Here is a 19,057-nt window from a genome sequence, read left to right on the forward strand (position 1 = left end):
ATTAAAAGAGAACCAAAACCCCACAACATAGTATATTGAATATAAGTGCATTACCTGTCTACGTGCTCCAGGAAACCCTTTTCTCCCCACTGCTGAAGAAGCTGTGCAATCATAAGCTACAGAAATAAAACCCACACAGTAAATCCCATTCTTTAAACAGGATAGTCAGCTACCAAATAAAAGCTTTTAAAAATGATATTAATATAATATTAAACACCCTGCAAGGGCAGAGGTCACATCCTTGGACTCCTGGAGCCATCTCATCCTTCACCTTCAAACCCCTTGGTAATACAAAAAGTCCATCAGGAAACCGGCAAAGGGTCATTAGGAAGACGGAGCTCTAGCAGTCCCATGGGGAAATGGAAATATTAGGGAGTCTGAAGGAAAGAGGAACGGATAGGGGAAGACAAATGTGGGAATTTGGAAAGGAAAGGGAGGGAAACATACACAGCTTTGAATTTAATACATGTTTATTTCCTTTATTAGTCTCCCCACTTTTATTCTATCTCCATGGTGAAATTGGGGAGCTGAAAAGAGGGTTGGGAATGCAAAATCTAATTTAAGCTCTGGGCAGAACCTTAGAGCTGATGGTGATAGAGGGGAGGGCAGGGCTCAGGAATGGGTCAATGATGCCCTAGTAGGCGGGGGGTGAGGGGAGGATATATTTCATTCTACCTAACTCACCCTTTGAGCACTGTCTGGAAAAGAAGGGGCAATAGATAGCAGGCTACTTATACAGCACCAGCAGCGTCCACCAGTTCGCCACACTGACCTACAAGCACTGCACCAAATAAAAATTCCAAATTCTCTCCATTTATTCTGCAGCTCTTCAGGGTGGGATTTTCAAAGAAGCCTAAGGCCATAGAGCACACAACTCCCATTGATCCCTAACTCCATTAAGCCTCAATAACCTATTAAATACAAGTAAAGAGAGGCCTATACTTTGGAGCAATGTTGGTTCACATCTGTTAGAACACACTCCAGACAAAGCCTGGTCTTTCTCTCTGCGTTGTTCTTTCTTCCCTTGGAAGAAGTTGTAATATAAATTTTCCTGAAAGCCATGCTGAAAAAATGGCTAGGGATTATAAAAGCCCTTTTGCCCCTCTTCCCAGTTACTATGTTTGAGAAACCATTTTATTTTTATAAACTCAATTCGGGTAACACCTTCCCAATTCTCGGAGATGGCACTTGCCTGTGTGAAAGTGCTGGTGTGCATTGTTGAGACTTGTATATGCAGAATAACTCTGTCAATAAGTGGTTTGGGACCAGTTAAAAAGCCTATTCTCAACCTAGGGGAAAAGAAGAAGAAGATTACTACATATACAGTCCACTAATCCTTGAAATTATATCGGCAGAGAATTTGAGCCAAAATATGGCTATCATCCAAACAGCAACTATGGAAAATTGGAACCTTAATGAATCTGCTCCCTGTGTGTATTCAGAGTCACATTTGCTAATTTGAGTTAAAAGGGAAGAGACTGGCTTAATAATCATGAGATTATTTTTAAAAAATGTTCTTTGGTTAATTATTTCAATTTGCCTTGTAGTTTCTGAGCTTTTAGGGCATATGTAAATATATGCGCATATTTTTAAACTTTTCTCTGCAATTGTAATGGCTACAGAAAAAAAGCAAGCTGAGATTCTCACATCACCACAAGTTGACAAGAGCAAGTCTGTCAAACACCAAATAGTGTGATGTCGACAACACAGTGTTTACTATATTTACTTCCATTTAGCATTGCTAGTGAATACAGAGAAGAGAATGAACAGGATTGTTTTTGTGTTCATGCACTAAAAGAAGCTTTATTCACATTGTCAGATTCAAACAAATCCTTGCTTGACTCTGATTCCAGGTTGAGTTTGCAGTTAGAGGAAAATAAATGGAGTAAGTTTACACATCTTTGAATGACAAAGATGGAACTACATGACATCATTTTTTGTAGGGTCACTTTTCAAAGTGCAACCATATTTCCATCATGTTACCTTCTTTCTTTATTTCATTAGATTCTCAGGGAGAGCTCACAACTCACTAGCTGCGAGGGGAGGATTCATGTAGCTTGCTAAGATTCATTAAAAGTAATGTACACTACAGCCAGAAAATCAGGACTGAGTGCAAGGAGTTGTGAGGAGTGGAGAGCAGACTTGCAAGTCCTCAGCAAAAGATGGTGGTTGAAGGAAAGGTGTAAAGCCAGAAGAGAAGGTGCCCAGGGAAAGAGCCCTGTTATTTCTCGTGGACTGTAGGAGAGAGGATGACAACATGCCAAAAAAGTTCTAAAGGAATGGTCAGAGGTAGGGAGAGAAGCCAGTGTTATGAAAGCCAAGGGAGGCGAGAACATCAAGAACCAGAGAGGAGGAGTCTAACGCCTCCATCATGGCCCTCTAGTTTAGGGAAAACTAAGGACAGGCTGAGGACATGGTCACAGGAGACAGTGGCTGCAGAGGCTGTCAGAGGGGAGTGGGCTCCGGTGACCATGTATTACTCTGTGTTTGTACAGTGCCTAGCAGAGCAGGGCTCTACTCTTGGTTGGGCCCTAGGCCCTACTGTAATAAACATGATTAATAGGTGACTGCCAGGACATGGAGGGAACGGGAGATGAGCAGGTCGTGAACAGCTGACGACTTCAGTGCACTTTGCAACAGTAGATAGGTCACTATTCACATATCACAGATGGGAAAACCAAGGCACAGAGAGGCTGAGTGACTTGCCTAAAGTCACAAAGTGAAGTGCAAACTCAGGACTAGAATCCCATGGCTCTTGACTTGTTTAGCCTAACCAAAAGAAGGCTGAGGGGGGATATGATGGCTCTTTATAAATATATCAGAGGGATTAATATTAGGGAGGGAGAGGAATTATTTAAGCTTAGTACCAATGCAGACACAAGAACAAATGGATATAAACTGGACACTAGGAAGTTTAGACTTGAAATTAGACGAATGTTTCTAACCATTAGAGGAGTGAAGTTCTGGAACAGCCTTCCAAGGGGAGTAGTGGGGGCAAAAGACATATCTGGCTTCAAGACTAAGCTTGATAAGTTTATGGAGGGGATGGTATGATGGGATAGCCTAATTTTTGCAATTAATCAAAGATCAATTGCCAAATTATCAGCAGGTAAGTATGCCCAGTGGTCTGGGATGGGATGTTAGATGGGATGGGATCTGAGTTACTACGGAGAACTCTTTCCTGGGTGCTGGCTGGTGAGTCTTGCCCACATGCTCAGGGTTTTAACTGATCGCCATATTTGGGGTCGGGAAGGAATTTTCCTACAGGGCAGATTGGCAGAGGCCCTGGAGGTTTTTCGCCTTCCTCTGCAGCATGGGGCATGGGTCACTTGCTGGAGGATTCTCTGCAGCTTGAGGTCTTCAAACCACAATTTGAGGACTTCAATAACTCAGACATAGGTTAGGGGTTTGTTATAGAAGTGGATGGGTAAGAGTCTGTGACCTGCATTGTGCAGGAGGTCAGACTAGATGATCATAATGGTCCCTTCTGACCTTAAAGTCTATGTGTTTATGACTCCGCAGCCTGTGCTAACCAACAGGCGACAGTCTGAAACAGACCTTACCCAGAGGAGAGAATTTTAGAGAAAGAGTCAGTCCTGATAACTCGACCATCAACATCCATTGAGAGGAAAGTTGGAGCCCAAGGCTTGAAAGAAAAGAAGGAGAGTTTAAAATTCAAGTAGCTAATAAGGCTTACACTAAGGCTTTACTTATTACTAACACTGACGTCAGTATTTCTTGACTCAAGGGGTGTTGTATCATATGATAAAATCCTGGTTTTGGAGATGCACAACTAGTATCAAAGTCCAGTACCTGCCTGACAAATTATTGTTTAGAGTAGCACCCTATTGTGGTGTGATGATAGGGTCACCTGAATGTCAGGAAAGAGTCAATCAGAAATTCCTTTACCTCTAACCCCACAGCTCTGCACACAAATGCTAGGTGCTGGAGTTTCTACCTGGAATTATGATAGGAGGTCAGAGCCAAATTCCCAGCTCTCTGTAAAAATACTTTTACTGAGTGGAGGGGAATATGTTCTTTAATGTTTTCCCGCAGAGGAGCTCCTCAGCTTGCAGTTTCCCTTTAGGAGAAACTGGAGGACATCCTTCAGAATTGGGGATTTGGTAAGATCACCCTCCTGAGTTCAGCACAGATTCTACAGGCAGGCATTAAGTTCTGCTAGCCCAAGCACACCAGACTCCTCCTCACCCCCAAAAGGAAGGGGAGAACCTTGTTACAGAAAGAAAAATATTAAACTGTACTCATTCCATTGACCTACTCAGCAGCCAATAGCTGCTAAGGGAGGGGTGTTACTCTCCGTAAAAGCTGATCTTAATCCTCAAATTATGTACTTAAGTGAGGGCCAGATTACCACCCCCACCCAGATCCATGTATGGAGGAGACCCTGCAAGTGTGTATCTGAGCACCCTCCCCCTCCCACTGTGTGTCAGGGAGGGTGGCAGTTGCCTTTGTGGCACTATTCTCTCTATTCCCGTGACCAATCTCCATGGGTTGAGATCTGCACAAGGAGAAGGGGTGGAGGCAGAGATTAGAAAGAAAAGGCAATACAGCCTGTATTACTTCTCCCATGCCTTGCATCCCACTCCCTCTACAATGGAAGGCCCTTTTAATGGGTATATCTGTATGTGCCTGAGGCAGCCTTGGCTCGGAGGCGTATCTGCTAGTACAGCCCCAATGGAGTCAATGGGAATTTTCCTCACTTAAAAATGGAAGAATTTGATGCACTGTAATTGACAAGGACTGATGCAACATAATGGCTGAAGAAGCATGTAATTAAAAATGTCATGATGGAGTGTTTACTAGTAATGCTTTAATTTAATCTGACAGTCTAATAAGTACGAGTAGCATGTAGTTTGAGCCACAGTTGTCCAAGTATTAATTCTCAAAGAAATATTGATACCAATCAGTACAAATGACAACTTACCTTATCAAACTGAAGAAAATAATAAGGATCATCTTCTATTACAAGGAAATTATATTGTCTTGCAAGCTAAAAAAGAAATTAAACCCTAAAATGTAAAGGTTTATTGAAATGTAATAAAAATAGTCCCTATGTAATCCCAGTTATTTATATTCATTGCCCTGTAGGCTGCTCTGTATTCTGCTGATTCAGCACACAAACATCACATCAAGAGTTGCCTTTAAATGCTAAATTTACCAAGTTATGTAACCGCAAAAGTATGTGAACTGGTAAAGCAGCAGGTCTAATTGGGCCAAATTTTGAAAAATTGAGGGCTGGGTTCCATGTGCAATAATGTGCCTATATTTGTGAGCACGGTTTGGACTGCTGCATGCAGAAAAAGTATGTGTTTCTCACCTACCACTTTGAATGATAATTTTGGACACATTTGTATGCATGGACCTTATATCTCATGCTTTTAAAACATGGCACTTTGAATATTTTCTCTAGCCAGGTGGTTACTTAGAATGTTAGCTTAACTGATTTCTATGTAATTTTCTTTAAAAAAAAATGCACTGAGTGCAAGGGTTATATTATACATTTTCTTTCCTTGAGAAAGAATCACACTTCCAAAATAGGGAGTAGTAAAAACTGCCCTGTATCTCTATGGGTATGTGATCCTGACAGCTACCTTCATTGTGTTGTCAGTGAGCACATCTGCCTCCTATATTAACACATAAGTCAGCACAATGGTTGGTATGGCTACAAAGGACTATAATTTACTACACCATATGCACTAGATCACCACAATCATGCAGGAAAACCAATTAGGGAGGGCCTGGGAGAAGTGGCAGGGCACACAAGAGGCTAATATAGTAATGGGGCATGAGATTTTTAGCAACATTTGCTATTCAGTTGTTTACAAGTTGTGCTGGTTTTGCAGTGGAATTCCTCAAACTGAAAACCCCACATTTGTCCATTCCTTACATGAAAGCTGTGATGCCAGGCTCTCACTACATACCTGATATATCTCCTTTTTGCGGTCAGTAGTCAATGAAGTTCCAGTGGGATTGCCACCATTTGGAATGGTGTACAGGAATTTGGGAATGTTGTTGTGCTTTCTGACATCTTCTGGGCTCCATCTGGAAAGAATTTCTTTCAGGGCTTTTGGAATAATACCGTATTGGTCACTGGGAACATTGATTATGTTGCAGCCCAAAGGTCTTAGCTGGGGGGAAGGGAACAAACAAAATAAGAGACAAATCTCAGTCACTGAGTCTGTAATTCTGAAATTATGTACATGTCTCTGATGATACAGAACTTCAGCAATGCAGTATCTTCCCTTAAATCTAGATTGAACTAGATAGTTATAAACGAGTTGCATTGATTTCAAACTTGCTTAGCTCATGATTCAAGGGAAAGTTTCTCTGAACACACTGTATAACCCTCAGAATGTAATTTAACTAGATCACCTTGTGCTCCCAATATTTAAAACCAGTTATATAGACTCTGATAAGTCTTGGTTGGTCCAAGATAAACCATTACTACATGCCTGCCTATCAGGCACGTGGCATCACATCTGAGGAGCCCAGGAGTTCGTTGTGGATTCACTTCAAAAAGTTTTTTTTCCTCCTGCTAACGATAGCTCATCTCAATTGATTAGACTCTGCCTGTTGGTATGCATACTTCCACCTTTTCATGTTCTCTGTATGTATAAATATCTCCTGTCTGTGTGTTCCATTCTATGCATCCGTGAGCTTTAGCTCACGAAAGCTCATGCTAAAATAAATTTGTTAGTCTTTAAGGTGCCACAAGTACTCCTGTTTTTTTTGCGGATACAGACTAACACGGCTGCTACTCTGAAACCTGTCGTTGTGGATTCTGTTGCAGTGGGATCCCTCACATTTCAACATTCCAATGCAAAAATACAGACAAGCTTCAGGTCTCTCAACAGTGCAATTTCATTTCTTATTCATAATCAGAAATGCAGTTTCAGTTGAACTGACAAAACTATAACCTGCTCTGCCCTGACAAAGGGAGGAAGAATAACTGCTCTGAATGGGTATTATGTCATCAAGGGACTGAGATTTCAGTAACGTTAATGAGTGACACGGGACAATAGTGATGTGTGAAGTTATAGCACAAATTAACAAAAGTCCCTGTAGTTTCTGTGGAATTTCTATTTTTGTACTATTTAACCCTGTATTTATTAGGGTATAAACGAATTGCTGCTGAAACGACAATACCCTCAATATATGGGCCCATTGCATAATCAAAAGGTATGTCAAAAATATAGTATACTAAACAATATTACCCAGATGTCAAGTGAAATATTGAGTGGTATAGGATTTGTTCTAGCATTTCTCCCAATCTGTAACTATTAAGCATTAAAGGGATGTATTTAATTGCACAGGGTGCATATTGAGCCACAAAAACTAGTGTCACTTAAGAGTTACCTCTCTGACTTGCTCTCAGATCCTCAGACCTCACCTGCATACATGTTCCAGGACCATCCCCATTTTATCCAACTATAGACACAGAATACTAAATCGGGTCATTAAATCATTAAGAAAGAGGCGCACCATGAATCTAAAATAGAAGGAATCTCACTGATCATGCACTTGCATTTAGACTGATTTCATCAGAAAGATCTCATCTCATCTCTACTGTGATTCTCTATAGAAACCTAGGGTTAGGGTGAACTAGGCTCCAGAATAAAACATTGTGTCCTGGGACAAACATCTGCATTTACAATTGTATTAGTTCACCAATGCCAACCAATTTAAGTCAGAACAGGCTCAAAAACTCTAGTCTGGATGAGGTCTTAGATGCATTTAGCAATAGTGAGGTAGCCCATATGTCTTAATGTAGATTTGTGTCCCAAGGTGATGATCATTGTAACTTTCTCAACTTTTCATAATGAAACACTACTCACAGCTGCTAGAGTCCCAGGATAGGTGGGTGAGTCCAAAAGGATGTTGTCTCCAGGGTTAATAAGCATCTCAAACACCTACAAAATGGGAATCATTTACTTTACAAGACTGTATGATTTTACTGTACATTCTGCATACTGCTGCCTGCTCTAATGGAACTACACATACTAATTACATATTAGTGTTTCCATCACCATTTAATTAAATGTAAACTCTGCTAGGTAAACAGTGAATGGATTTAAGTTCCACTTTGGAAGCCAAACAGAGAGATACAAGTCAGAGGAGAAGAATGCCAGTTTCAAACAGGACAACTCTGTCTTCTGGAAAAAAAATACTGACATTTAACAATATTCTATCACAATACAAAAGTTTATCAGTTATAGAAAGGGTCAACTGTGTGTGTGTGTGTGTGTGTGTGTGTGTGTGTGTGTGAGAAAGAGAGAGAGAAGATCACCCAACTGAAAACCAACTTACTCAGAACAGTATTTTCTTACAAAAATATCTTATTGCACAATAAAAACTACAGTACAACAACCAACTATAATTCGATTGCACCACTACATTCCACTACAGGATTCTTAAAATCATTTGCTATAGAATTATGAAAGTAAATGGAATAAAATGTCTTATGATATTCTCTCTTTCTTTCATAATAAAGATCTTAGACATTTGTGTAGCCATGGAAGACCATTAGAGTCTGACAAAGTTTTGTCCCAACTTCCATTTACTTTCTCAGATATGGTATTTAATATATCATTTCATTAACAAGCCACCCTTAACAACAGTATTCATAGAGTAGGCATGACTTTCCTATACAAGGAAATAAAATTCAAGTGATTGAAAGCAAACATCTATTTAAAGCAACAAGTAATTACATTTTACAGAAGCCACAATGTATTCTGCTTTTAGTCTTACTTTGGACAAGCCTTCCTGGCTGCCGGTAGTGACACACATTTCCATTTGGCCCTGATCAGGACTGTAGTTGGCAGTGGGAGGATTGTGGAGACTCTTCTGTAAATCCTTTAGCCAGGACAACAACTCAGGAATTCTGAAACACAGATTTTATTTCTCATCGTTATTATCTTGATATTCTGTACTGCTAGGGTGACCAGATATCCCAGTATTCTGTAGTGCTAGGGTGATTTTATAGGGACAGTCCCAATTTTTGGGTCTTTTTCTTATATAGGTTCCTATTACCCCCCACTCCCTCCCAATTTTTCACATTTGCTGTCTGGTCACCCTATGTACTGCTCCTTTAAATTCCCCTCAAATCTAGCCACCCAATTTTTCTGTTTCTCTTTCTCTGTTATTTAGCAATACAGATAGGTATAGGCACTGGTTTAAAATATTTTCTGAGATAATGAAATGAGAGAAACGTAATAGTGTGTGTGTGTGTGTTTAAGATAAAAAGCTCTTAGGGACCAGTGTCTATAATACAATAAACAGTTGACAGCCTCTGCAGAGAGACTGTCAACAAAGGACTGAATGGGCACGGAGGCTGAATTTCTGTCTCATGCATTGAGGTGATCCTTTCAGATACAGGCATGGCAGGTGTGACTTGTATGGCCTCTGTCTGTAGCTACAGGTGCGTGAATAAATGACTTTTTTTGTTTTAGTTTGCTGGCTGACTAAAAGTTGAAAAAAAATTGTTTTGGCTCAAACAAATTTTCATTTTGTTTGAGTTTTTTTAAAACTTTTAATACTAAAACTGAAGCAACATTTGAAACAAGAAGTTGTTTCAAATCAAAACATTTCATTTAAAAAATGTCAGTGAAACATTTTGATTTTTTTCAGAATTTTTTGTTTTTGACTGAAACAATTAAGCAAATTCATACAATGTTTTAGTTAACCCAAATCTATGCTTTGGGGGGAGGGAGGGCGGGGAGAAAGTGTTTTGTTTAAAAATCATTACCCAACTCTACTTGTAGCAAACTTTATGCAGACTAAGGGCCAGATTTTTAAAGGCATTTAGGAGCTTGAAGATGCAGATAGGTGCCTAGTGGGATTTTTAAAAGCACCTAGGTGCCTGACTCCCAGGGGCACACCTAAGTACTTTTGAAAATCCCACCAGGCACCTCTATGTACCTTACAGCACCTAAATACCTTTAAAAACATGGCACTAACTCCCTACTGCATTCAATCTGGGCTGTTACACCAATATGAAATTGGGGGCCTGGGGGAAACAACACAGGTGGAAAAAAAGTGGTTGGCATCTGAAAATAAATCAAAACAGTGAATGGATTTCAAGTTTCTATAAAACAGCTGCTTTCCTGCTCAACACAGCAGTGTTCTGAAGAGGCACTTGCAAATCTTGTGATGGTAGACACCATTTTAGCAAAGTAACGTCACACAGCAGCACAGGGACCCCAATATAAAGGACCGTACGTGAGTTTTCATTCTGCTCCGAAGAAGGACTTCAGTGTTAGGCAAAATTAAAAAATCTAGTGTTTCTAGAGCAGAACAATCTCATGACAGAAAAAAACAGTTACACAATTTTTTTGAGCCAGGTATAAAATTTCTTATTATGATGCATCCATAACTGTTAGTATCACAACTAGTCCCTTTTCAGCAAGACAACTATCTACTCAATGGTAGTCTCACAAATACTAGCTTTATGTTTAACTCTTTATCCAGGAGGCAACGTTAGTAGAGCACTGTCATTGCATCATAGCCCTCATATTACATAAATAATGAACCAATACTGTTATTTTAACACTCCTACAGTGGATGCCAATAAAACAAGCCATGTTTCCTGCATGATAACGTTTGAGTTTACTGTGATATCTGCAGTATTTCCTGTACTAACAGTGGCAAATATCATAGTTAATTTAACTACCCCAGACAATAAATGGTGTTTTTTCAATGGTATAAACAGGAGTCAAACAAACCAGGATTTGGGGGGATATAAAGAAAATGCTTTGCAAGGCTGTTTACTTTGATATGCTGAATACTGTGCTGCAACACACCAGACACTGTCACAGTTACTGACCCTGGACTCAGGCCTCTCAAATACTATTTGATGTTAATCAATAAATATTGATACTTGTCAATTCACTCCTCCACTCACAAATAATTAGTCACTTTCCACTTTTAAAAAACATATACAGACAGGGAAAATTATAAGCAATTAATAAAAAATGTTTGTAAAGATCAACCATTAAAGCAGCAACTGTTATTTATTGTTATTCTTGTAAGTACCCTGCTGAGGCAGAGTACTGGAGGGCTCTCTTCATCAAATCCTCCCCAATATTCACAGCAGTTCCATCTCCAGTGGTAATAGTGGCCATCTTAAATGGGAAAGTGTTGGGGTTCGGTGCCCCTCCAGCCAAGGAGATTACTGATGGGGGAGACTTCTGCATCAATTCAGCTACAGTGAAAGATGAGGAAGACTTCCATTACACACTAGCCTATTCAAGATATAACATTTCCCCTTCCCCAATCCGTCCCTTCATTTCCTATAGAATATTTAAAGGGGATCTGCAGAGGAAAAGTTAAAGCAGATTTGTGTCTGTTTGTAATCTTTGTTGGATAATGAAGTCTTTTTAGCTATCAGGCATGCCAACATTTATCGTTTACTTTCTTGGCTGACTCAAAAATACATTGTGAGCTTTCTTGGCATTAACTGAACAGGCCTGGATGGTGAATCTTTAACAGATAGCTTTCCTTCCAGCTGTTTGAATTACAATTAAATAGTCTGAATAAAAATCTCTTCCACCTCCTATTAATCAGGTTTGAATTGTTTGATATCTGTGATATCTCAATCCTGCTTATTCTCCAGTTTTCAGTAGTCTAATCCAGCAGAATGGGGTATGCAAGACCTGAATTTTTACTGGAAAAATTGTGGGGAAAGTCACCTCCCCTTAAAATAAATAAATAAATCTATAAACAGTTTTTTTACTCACATCTGGATTGCTTTTCTAATCATTAGAACAAGCTGTTTCTGTAACTATAATTAATTTTTAAACTTTTAACACCTAATATCTTAATGCTATGCTTTGTGGGGGAAAATGTTGACAACTCTTATTTTTGAAAGCAACACATTTAGTTTGTTTGTTTGTTTAGTGTTTACAAGACATACCACATAATGTTCCTGTTTATAAATTCAGAAGTTACCAAAATACCACTTAAAGCAGGTTAATAAAGAGTATCTAGAACAGAGGTGGCCAACCTGTGGCTCCGAAGCCACATGCAGTTCTTCAGAAGTTAATATGTGGCTCCTTGTATAGGCACTGACTCTGGGGCTGGAGCCACAGGCGCCAACTTTCCAGTGTGCCCGGGGGTGATCACTGCTCAACCCCTGGCTCTGCCACAAGCCCTGCCCCAACTCCACCTCTTCCCCTCCCCTCCCCTGAGCCTGCAGTGCCCTCGCTCCTCCCCCCTTTCCCTCAGAGCCTCCTGCACATCATGAAACAGCTGATCGGGAGGTGTGGGGAAGGAGGAGGAGGTGCTGATTGGCGGGGCTGCTGCTGGGTGGGAGGCGCTGGGAGCGAGGTGGGGGAGCTTTTGGGGGGGCTGCTGACGTATTACTTTAGCAATGTACATTGTTAAATTCTGGTTCCTTCTCAGGCTCAGGTTGGCCACCCCGATCTAGAAAAACAAAGATCTAAATTTTACCTGATGTCATGCACAGAACGCCCACTGAAGTGAAATGGCAACTGCCAGCCTACACCTCAGGGAAGAATTTGACCCACAGTGAGGAGGTGATGGGATGTAGGCTAAAAGCAGTTACAAAAGGGGTATGTTTTTAGGCTCTTATTTTACAACTGGCTCCATGTAGGCCTCAGCTGGCAGTACAGAAACACTTTTTCCTGCCATATGGAACAATCAGCTATCAACAGCAGCATGTATAGCAGTGGTTCTCAACCTTTCCAGAGTACTGTACCCCTTTCAGGACTTAGATTTGTTTTGCGTACCCCCAAGTTTCACCTCACTCAAAAACTACTTGCTTACAAAATCAGACATAAAAATAAAAAAGGGTCACAGCACATTATTACTGAAAAATTGCTTACTTTCTCATTTTGCCTGTATGAATTTTTAGTCATAGAATCATAGAAGATTAGGGTTGGAAGAGACCTCAGGAGGTCATCTAGTCCAATCCCCTGCTCAAAGCAGAACCAACACCAACTAAATCATCCCAGCCAGGGCTTTGTCAAGCTGGGTTAAAAACCTCTAAGTATGGAGATTCCACCACCTCCCTAGGTAACCCATTCCAGTGCTTCACCAACCTCCTAATGAAATAGTGTTTCCTAATATCCACTCTAGACCTCCCCCATTGCAAACTGAGACCATTGCTCCTTTTTCTGTCATCTGCCACTACTGAGCGCAGCCTAGCTCCATCCTCTTTGGAACCCCCTTCAGGTAGTTGAAGGCTGCTATCAAATCCCACCTCATTATTTTTTTCTGCAGACTAAAAAAGCCCATTTCCTTCAGCCTCTCCTCATAAGTCATGTGCCCCGAACCCCCTGCTAATTTTTGTTGCCCTCCTCTGGACTCTTTCCAATTTGTCCATATCTTTTCTGTAGTGGAGGGCCCCAAAATTGGACACAGTACTCAGGGGCGGCTCTAGACATTTCGCCGCCCCAAGCACGGCGGCATGCCGCGGGGGGCGCTCTGCCGGTCGCCGGGAGGGCGGAAGGCGGCTCCGGTGAACCTCCCGCAGGCACGCCTGCGGAGGGTCCGCTGGTCCCGCGGTCCGCAGGTCCCGCGGCTTTGGTGGACCGCCTGCGGGAGGTCCACCGGAGCCGGGGGACCACCGGACCCTCCACAGGCACGCCTGCGGGAGGTCCACTGGAGCCGCCTGCCGCCTCCCGCAGCACACCGCCCCAAGCACGCGCTTGGCGTGCTGGGGCCTGGAGCCGCCCCTGATAGTACTTCAGATGTGGCCTCGCCAGTGCCAAATAGAGGGGAATAATCACTTTCCTCGATCTGCTGGCAATGCTCCTACTTATACAGCTCAAAATACCGTTACCCTTCTTGGCAACAAGGACACACTGTTGATTCATATCCAGCTTCTCATCCACTGTAATCCCCAGGTCCTTTTCTGTATAACTGCTGCTTAGCCAGTCGATCCCCAGCCTGTAGTGCATGGGATTCTTCCGTCCTAAGTGCAGGACTCTGCACTTGTCCTTGTTGAACCTCATCAGATTTCTTTTGGCCCAATCCTCCAATTTGTCTAGGTCACTCTCGACCCTCTCTCTACCCTCCAGCGTATCTACCTCTCTCCCCAGCTTAGTGTCATATGCGAACTTGCTGAGGGTGCAATCCATCCCATTACCCAGATCATTAATAAAGACGTTGAACAAAACTGGCCCCAGGACTGACCCTTGTTGCACTCCACTTGATACCAGCTGCCAGCTAGACATCGAGTCATTGATCGTTACCCGTTGAGCCCAGTAATCTAGCCAGCTTTCTATCCACCTTATAGTCCATTCATCCAATCCATACTTTTTTAACTTGCTGGCAAGAATACTGTGGGGGATCATATCAGAAGCTTTGCTAAAGTCAAGATATATCACGTCCACTGCATTCCCCATATCCACAGAGCCAGTTATCTCATCATAGAAGCTGTTCCGGTATTTATCTGCAGTGTCATGGCTGAGTTCGGAAGACAGGGCAATATGGTTTAGGAGCTATCAGTGAGGGGTGGCCAGTGTGTACTCACTCAGAAGTCTTATTGGAGATGCCTTTCTTGCTGCACTTACTGCAGTGATGAAATGAGAATAATTCATGACTATAAGACAAGCAGCAATTCAGATCATTAGTTAAATCGGACACAACGGGCTAGAAAAAGGAAGGAAAAAGGAAACATCACTTTTCAACATGGTTCATGACACTGGATTGTAAACACACAAAAAATATCCATCAGTAAAAAACTTCTCCAACATACAATCTGTTTAACTGTGCCATTTAGTAAGATCATTAAAATGGGGGAACATCACATTGTTAAGCTCACAATTTAATCTAATTAAAATGAATTCCCTTCATATTGATTCAAAATAGCTTTTTTTAAAATGTTCTTAATGAATGTTTAGATGACTTATTTTGGGGAGCCCATTCACAAAACAATGTATAGTGGTTTTGTGCTCTCTCTCTCTCTCTCACTCTTTTTGTTTCTGCTGTAGTAGTTAACCAGCACTGTTCTGAGAGCCGTATACATTTATGGGGAACATCAACTATTCTGATACACACACACACAAAAAAGGAAGTACCGGTAAGTAGCAGCTCTATATTGGGTTTATTTAAAAGACAAGGAGGGGAAGGGGAAAATAAAATTGTCAAACGAAAATGGACAAAAAACAAACAAACTTCACACTACAGAATGAAATATTATATTTCTAAGATAGTATACCACACAATGGAGAAAAGAATCTATAAAGGATTTCAGTTTATTACATTAAATAATTATAGTATATACATTCCAGTTCTGGGATTTATTCCTCTGGGGTCCAGTCCAGCACCCAATAATGTCATCAGAAAGACTCCCATTGATTTCAGTTAGATTTGGATCAAGTCCTTGGATTTTAAGATTAGTGTAAACAGCCACGCCACATTTATGAGGATAATTTGGAGGTGTATGAGGGAACGAGATGAACCAAATGCTTCGCTTATGTCACTGGTCCCAAAAAGCAAAAATAACTGTAAACCTTTTTCTTCTCTACGTGAAATAGAATTTTAAAGACAAATTACGAGTGTAGAAGAGTGACAGATCTGAAGCAACCATCAGCTCTTTCTAATGAGAATCCAGCTTTGTTTTGTTAGTTGAATTAAGTATAACATTTAAGTTCAAGCCATCACAGTGTGTCACAACACTTGTCTGACTAGGAGACAGAGATGTGGTTTAAATAATGCATAATTAAGAATGTATTTCAAAATGTTTCAAACTGATTTTTCATTTTTCCTTTGCCTCCAAAAGGACCTTACTACAGTAAACAATTTCCATCAGGTGTAAAAGGCTGGCAGAGAGAGAGAGAGAGAGACACACCCATCCATTCAGAATAGCCAATAGCCCAGTGATTAGGAAGCTCTCTCTCCCACTCTCCCTAGATGTTTTGTGAACAATTTGAAAAGGTTTTAGTTTTGTTCCAATGCAGAAAGAAAACAAATTCCAAAACCTCAAAATTGTTCCTGGTTAGGAAATACGTATCTGTTCATAGAGAACAAGAGTCACTAAAGTCAATTAGTAAGGATGATGAAGGAAAAATTCACCTACTGGGCAAAAAATATGAAAAGAAATATTTTAAGTTTGGAGTAATCAAGTGTACATAGTTATAATAATAATAATTAGAGATATACCAATCTCCTAGAACTGGAAGGGACCTTGAAAGGTCATTGAGTCCAGTCCCCTGCCTTCACTAGCAGGACCAATTTTTTGCCCCAATCCCTAAGTGGCCCCCTCAAGGATTGAACTCACAATCCTGGGTTTAGCAGGCCAATGCTCAAACCACGGAGCTATACCTCTATAAAGAGATTAAATTTCCCTCTATAAAGGGAAATTTATATTTTATTGCTTACTAACACATAGCAATCAGTGTTGCTTTAGTGAATGTCTTCCTGTTTGTAATGTTATTTCTGTTATTTGTATTTATATGAAAAACCCAGTTAAAATATCCTTTCATTCTCAAACTGCAGGGTCTCCTACTGCAAAACCTCCTGTATGTCCCTCGTGCTTCTGCATACCAAAGCTCTCCAGTGTAGCAACAGGCATTGTTTTTCATAATCATGGGCAGACTGAATTGTATCTAGAACTTAAGGAAAATATTACTATGGATGGGCCCAGTCTTGTATTGATTTCAGTGAGGCTATTCCTGGTTACACTTGTGTGAGACCAGAATCAGTTGCTGTATGTTCTAGAAAATATTTCAAATAGAAATGTATGTGGCTAGTGAAATAGACTTCCTGCAGGACCTAGAATTCATCTTTTCCCCAGGACAAAATATCACTTTTGAAATACTAGTCCAACTGTATCTGTTGACTGTTCAGTATTGCACCAGGAAAGAATACAGCTCACTGTATCTAAGGAAGCAGGGTAGAATTCAGAAGTGAAGTTAATGTTACTTGTTACTATCTAATTGCATGCAACTGCAGAAGCAAGTGTAAGCAGTACTAGGTGTGTCAGTAACAGGGTAAGTCAACAGTTACTAGAAACTGTTCAAATTCCCTTCTTCTGGATTAAATGTAATCAATATTTGGACTGATCCTAGTTCCACTCACGTTCTCTGCAATGCATTACCCCAGTAGGTAACTGACTGTATGACCTCTGTGTAAACATGTTATGTAGCTAGCTGAGCTTGTAGTTGATTTTTCTAGCCTATAACGTAGGCAGCCGTTTTCTCGCTGAAACTGACCAGCGCGGAGCTGGTAACGCTTTGTTTCCCTCGGCGGGGCCTAAGCCCTGCCTGCAATGGATTTCAGTGCTCCGGCGGCTGGTTGTAACAAAGATGGGGGAGCAAAGCAGGGGATCCTTACTGGGCAGGAGACTTGGCTTCCGCAGGCCCCCGCAGCAGCCGTGGCAGGTCAGGCTGGCGGCTGGCTCAGTGGCTGTTTCGGAGGGCGCCGGCGCCAGCGTCCCCGGCCCCGGCTCCTGCAGCGCTCACCCTCCGCCTCCTGCCCGTGTCTGTCCCGACGGCAGCGCGAGCCCCGGCAGGACCAAGCGTCTGCTCAGGCCGCTGGATTAGGTGGCTGCGGGACGCGGCGAGCAGCAGCCACTGCCCCGTCCCCACTAGCCCCGTGGCCCTGCAGGCGCGCGCACTGACCTTCCGCCCAGCGCCAGGCAGAGGCGGGAGCTACCCGCGGTCCCGGGCGCAGGACCTGCCCCGCTGGCGGCCGCTGGGATCCCCGCTCCGCGCACAGGCTCCGGCCGGACGCGGTCGGTGCAAGGCCGGCTTCAGCCCTGCTCCTGTGCAAACTGCAACGCGCCCTAGTGGGCATGTGCTGCTGGGCGCACGTGAGCGCTGGGAAAGTGAAGGCCCGCCGAAGTCACAGCCCCCTGCTAAACGCCCACAGAGCTGCTGGGAGCGGGGTGGGAGGGACCGGGGGGAGGGTGGCAGTGAAAGAGGAGAAGAAGAGATCAGAGTTCAGGCCACGATTAAATAATACAAAGACTAAAATTAGGTCCCTAGCTATTTAGGCATCTTACTAAGAGGCCAGATCTTCCCGCCCCTCAAAACTCCGGAGGCCCCAGTATCTCCTGTTGAGGGGTGCTCAGCCATTTGAAAAAAACAGCTCAGTATTTACTTGCCTAATTATGGGCATACAATAAATGTCAGCACATAAGTCTGTTTTGGACCCTGGGGTGCCTGAGTCTCTTGAAAAAGGGACTTGGGCTCTTAAGTTAATTTAAAAGCAGCAAAGAGTCCTGAGGCACCTTATAGACTAACAGATGTTTTGGAGCATGAGCTTTTGTGGGTGAATACCCACTTTGTTGGATACATGTAGTGGAAATTTCCAGGGGCAGGTGTATATATATGCAAGCAAGAAGCAGGCTAGAGATAACGAGGTTAGTTCAATCAGGGAGGATGAGGTGCTCTTCTAGCAGCTGAGGTGTGAAAACCAAGGGAGGAGAAACTGGTTTTGTAGTTGGCTAGCCATTCACAGTCTTTGTTTAATCCTGAGCTGACGGTATCAAATTGTCTGGTCCTGAAGTTTTTTTGCTGCAGGATGGCCACCTTAAGATCTGCTATTGTGTGGCCAGGGAGGTTGAAGTGTTCTCCTACAGGTTTTTGTATATTGCCATTCCTAATATCTGATTTGTGTCCATTTATCCTTTTCCGTAGAGACTGTCCATTTTGGCCGATGTACATAGCAGAGGGGCATTGCTGGCATATGATGGCGTATATTACATTGATGGACATACAGGTGAGTGAATCGGTGATGGTGTGGCTGATCTGGTTAGGTCCTGTGATGGTGTCGCTGGTGTAGATACTCTTTGCTGCTTTTACAGATCCAGACAAACACGGCTACCCCTCTGATAAGTTAATTTAGGTGCTCTTGAAAATGTCAGCCATGGCATAACTTTAGTTGCCTGTTTTTGAAAATCTTGGGTTTGGGTGTGGGTTTATGGGTGTGCTGAGTGGGCAGAGGGGAAAAGATCTTGGAAAGGAGAGTGGGGAAGTGTGCTGCCCAAGGGGTGACGGGTAGAAGAGATGCCACCCACACTGAGGTGGGAAAGCAGAGACAAGCTGTATTGTGTAGCTGGTCCAGCCTT

At 42.2% G+C, this 19,057-nt stretch overlaps 1 protein-coding gene across 5 annotated transcripts in view; it reads right to left on the reverse strand.

The window, feature by feature from the left end:
* The window catches only part of AADAT (aminoadipate aminotransferase), a 40,652-nt gene extending 22,851 nt beyond the window's left edge, over positions 1–17,801 (reverse strand). For 2 of the 5 annotated variants that reach the window (XM_045017258.1, XM_045017259.1), the window contains exons 1-10: positions 17,607–17,801; positions 14,516–14,584; positions 11,053–11,221; positions 8,770–8,902; positions 7,857–7,931; positions 5,943–6,149; positions 4,946–5,011; positions 3,564–3,646; positions 1,193–1,289; positions 55–116 (exon numbers count right to left, since the gene is read on the reverse strand). In XM_045017258.1, the coding sequence (XP_044873193.1) occupies positions 55–116; positions 1,193–1,289; positions 3,564–3,646; positions 4,946–5,011; positions 5,943–6,149; positions 7,857–7,931; positions 8,770–8,902; positions 11,053–11,221; positions 14,516–14,584; positions 17,607–17,781 (1,136 nt within the window). In that variant the 5' untranslated portion in view covers positions 17,782–17,801. Of the gene's footprint in view, positions 1–54; positions 117–1,192; positions 1,290–3,563; positions 3,647–4,945; positions 5,012–5,942; positions 6,150–7,856; positions 7,932–8,769; positions 8,903–11,052; positions 11,222–14,515; positions 14,635–17,319; positions 17,554–17,606 lie in introns of those variants that run through there. The other 3 variants (XM_045017257.1, XM_045017260.1, XM_045017262.1) reach the window with 3 other exon arrangements.
* Positions 17,802–19,057: the final 1,256 nt, after the last annotated feature.

This window comes from Mauremys mutica, chromosome 5, assembly GCF_020497125.1.
Source record: "Mauremys mutica isolate MM-2020 ecotype Southern chromosome 5, ASM2049712v1, whole genome shotgun sequence".
Taxonomy (NCBI): Eukaryota; Metazoa; Chordata; order Testudines; family Geoemydidae; genus Mauremys; species Mauremys mutica.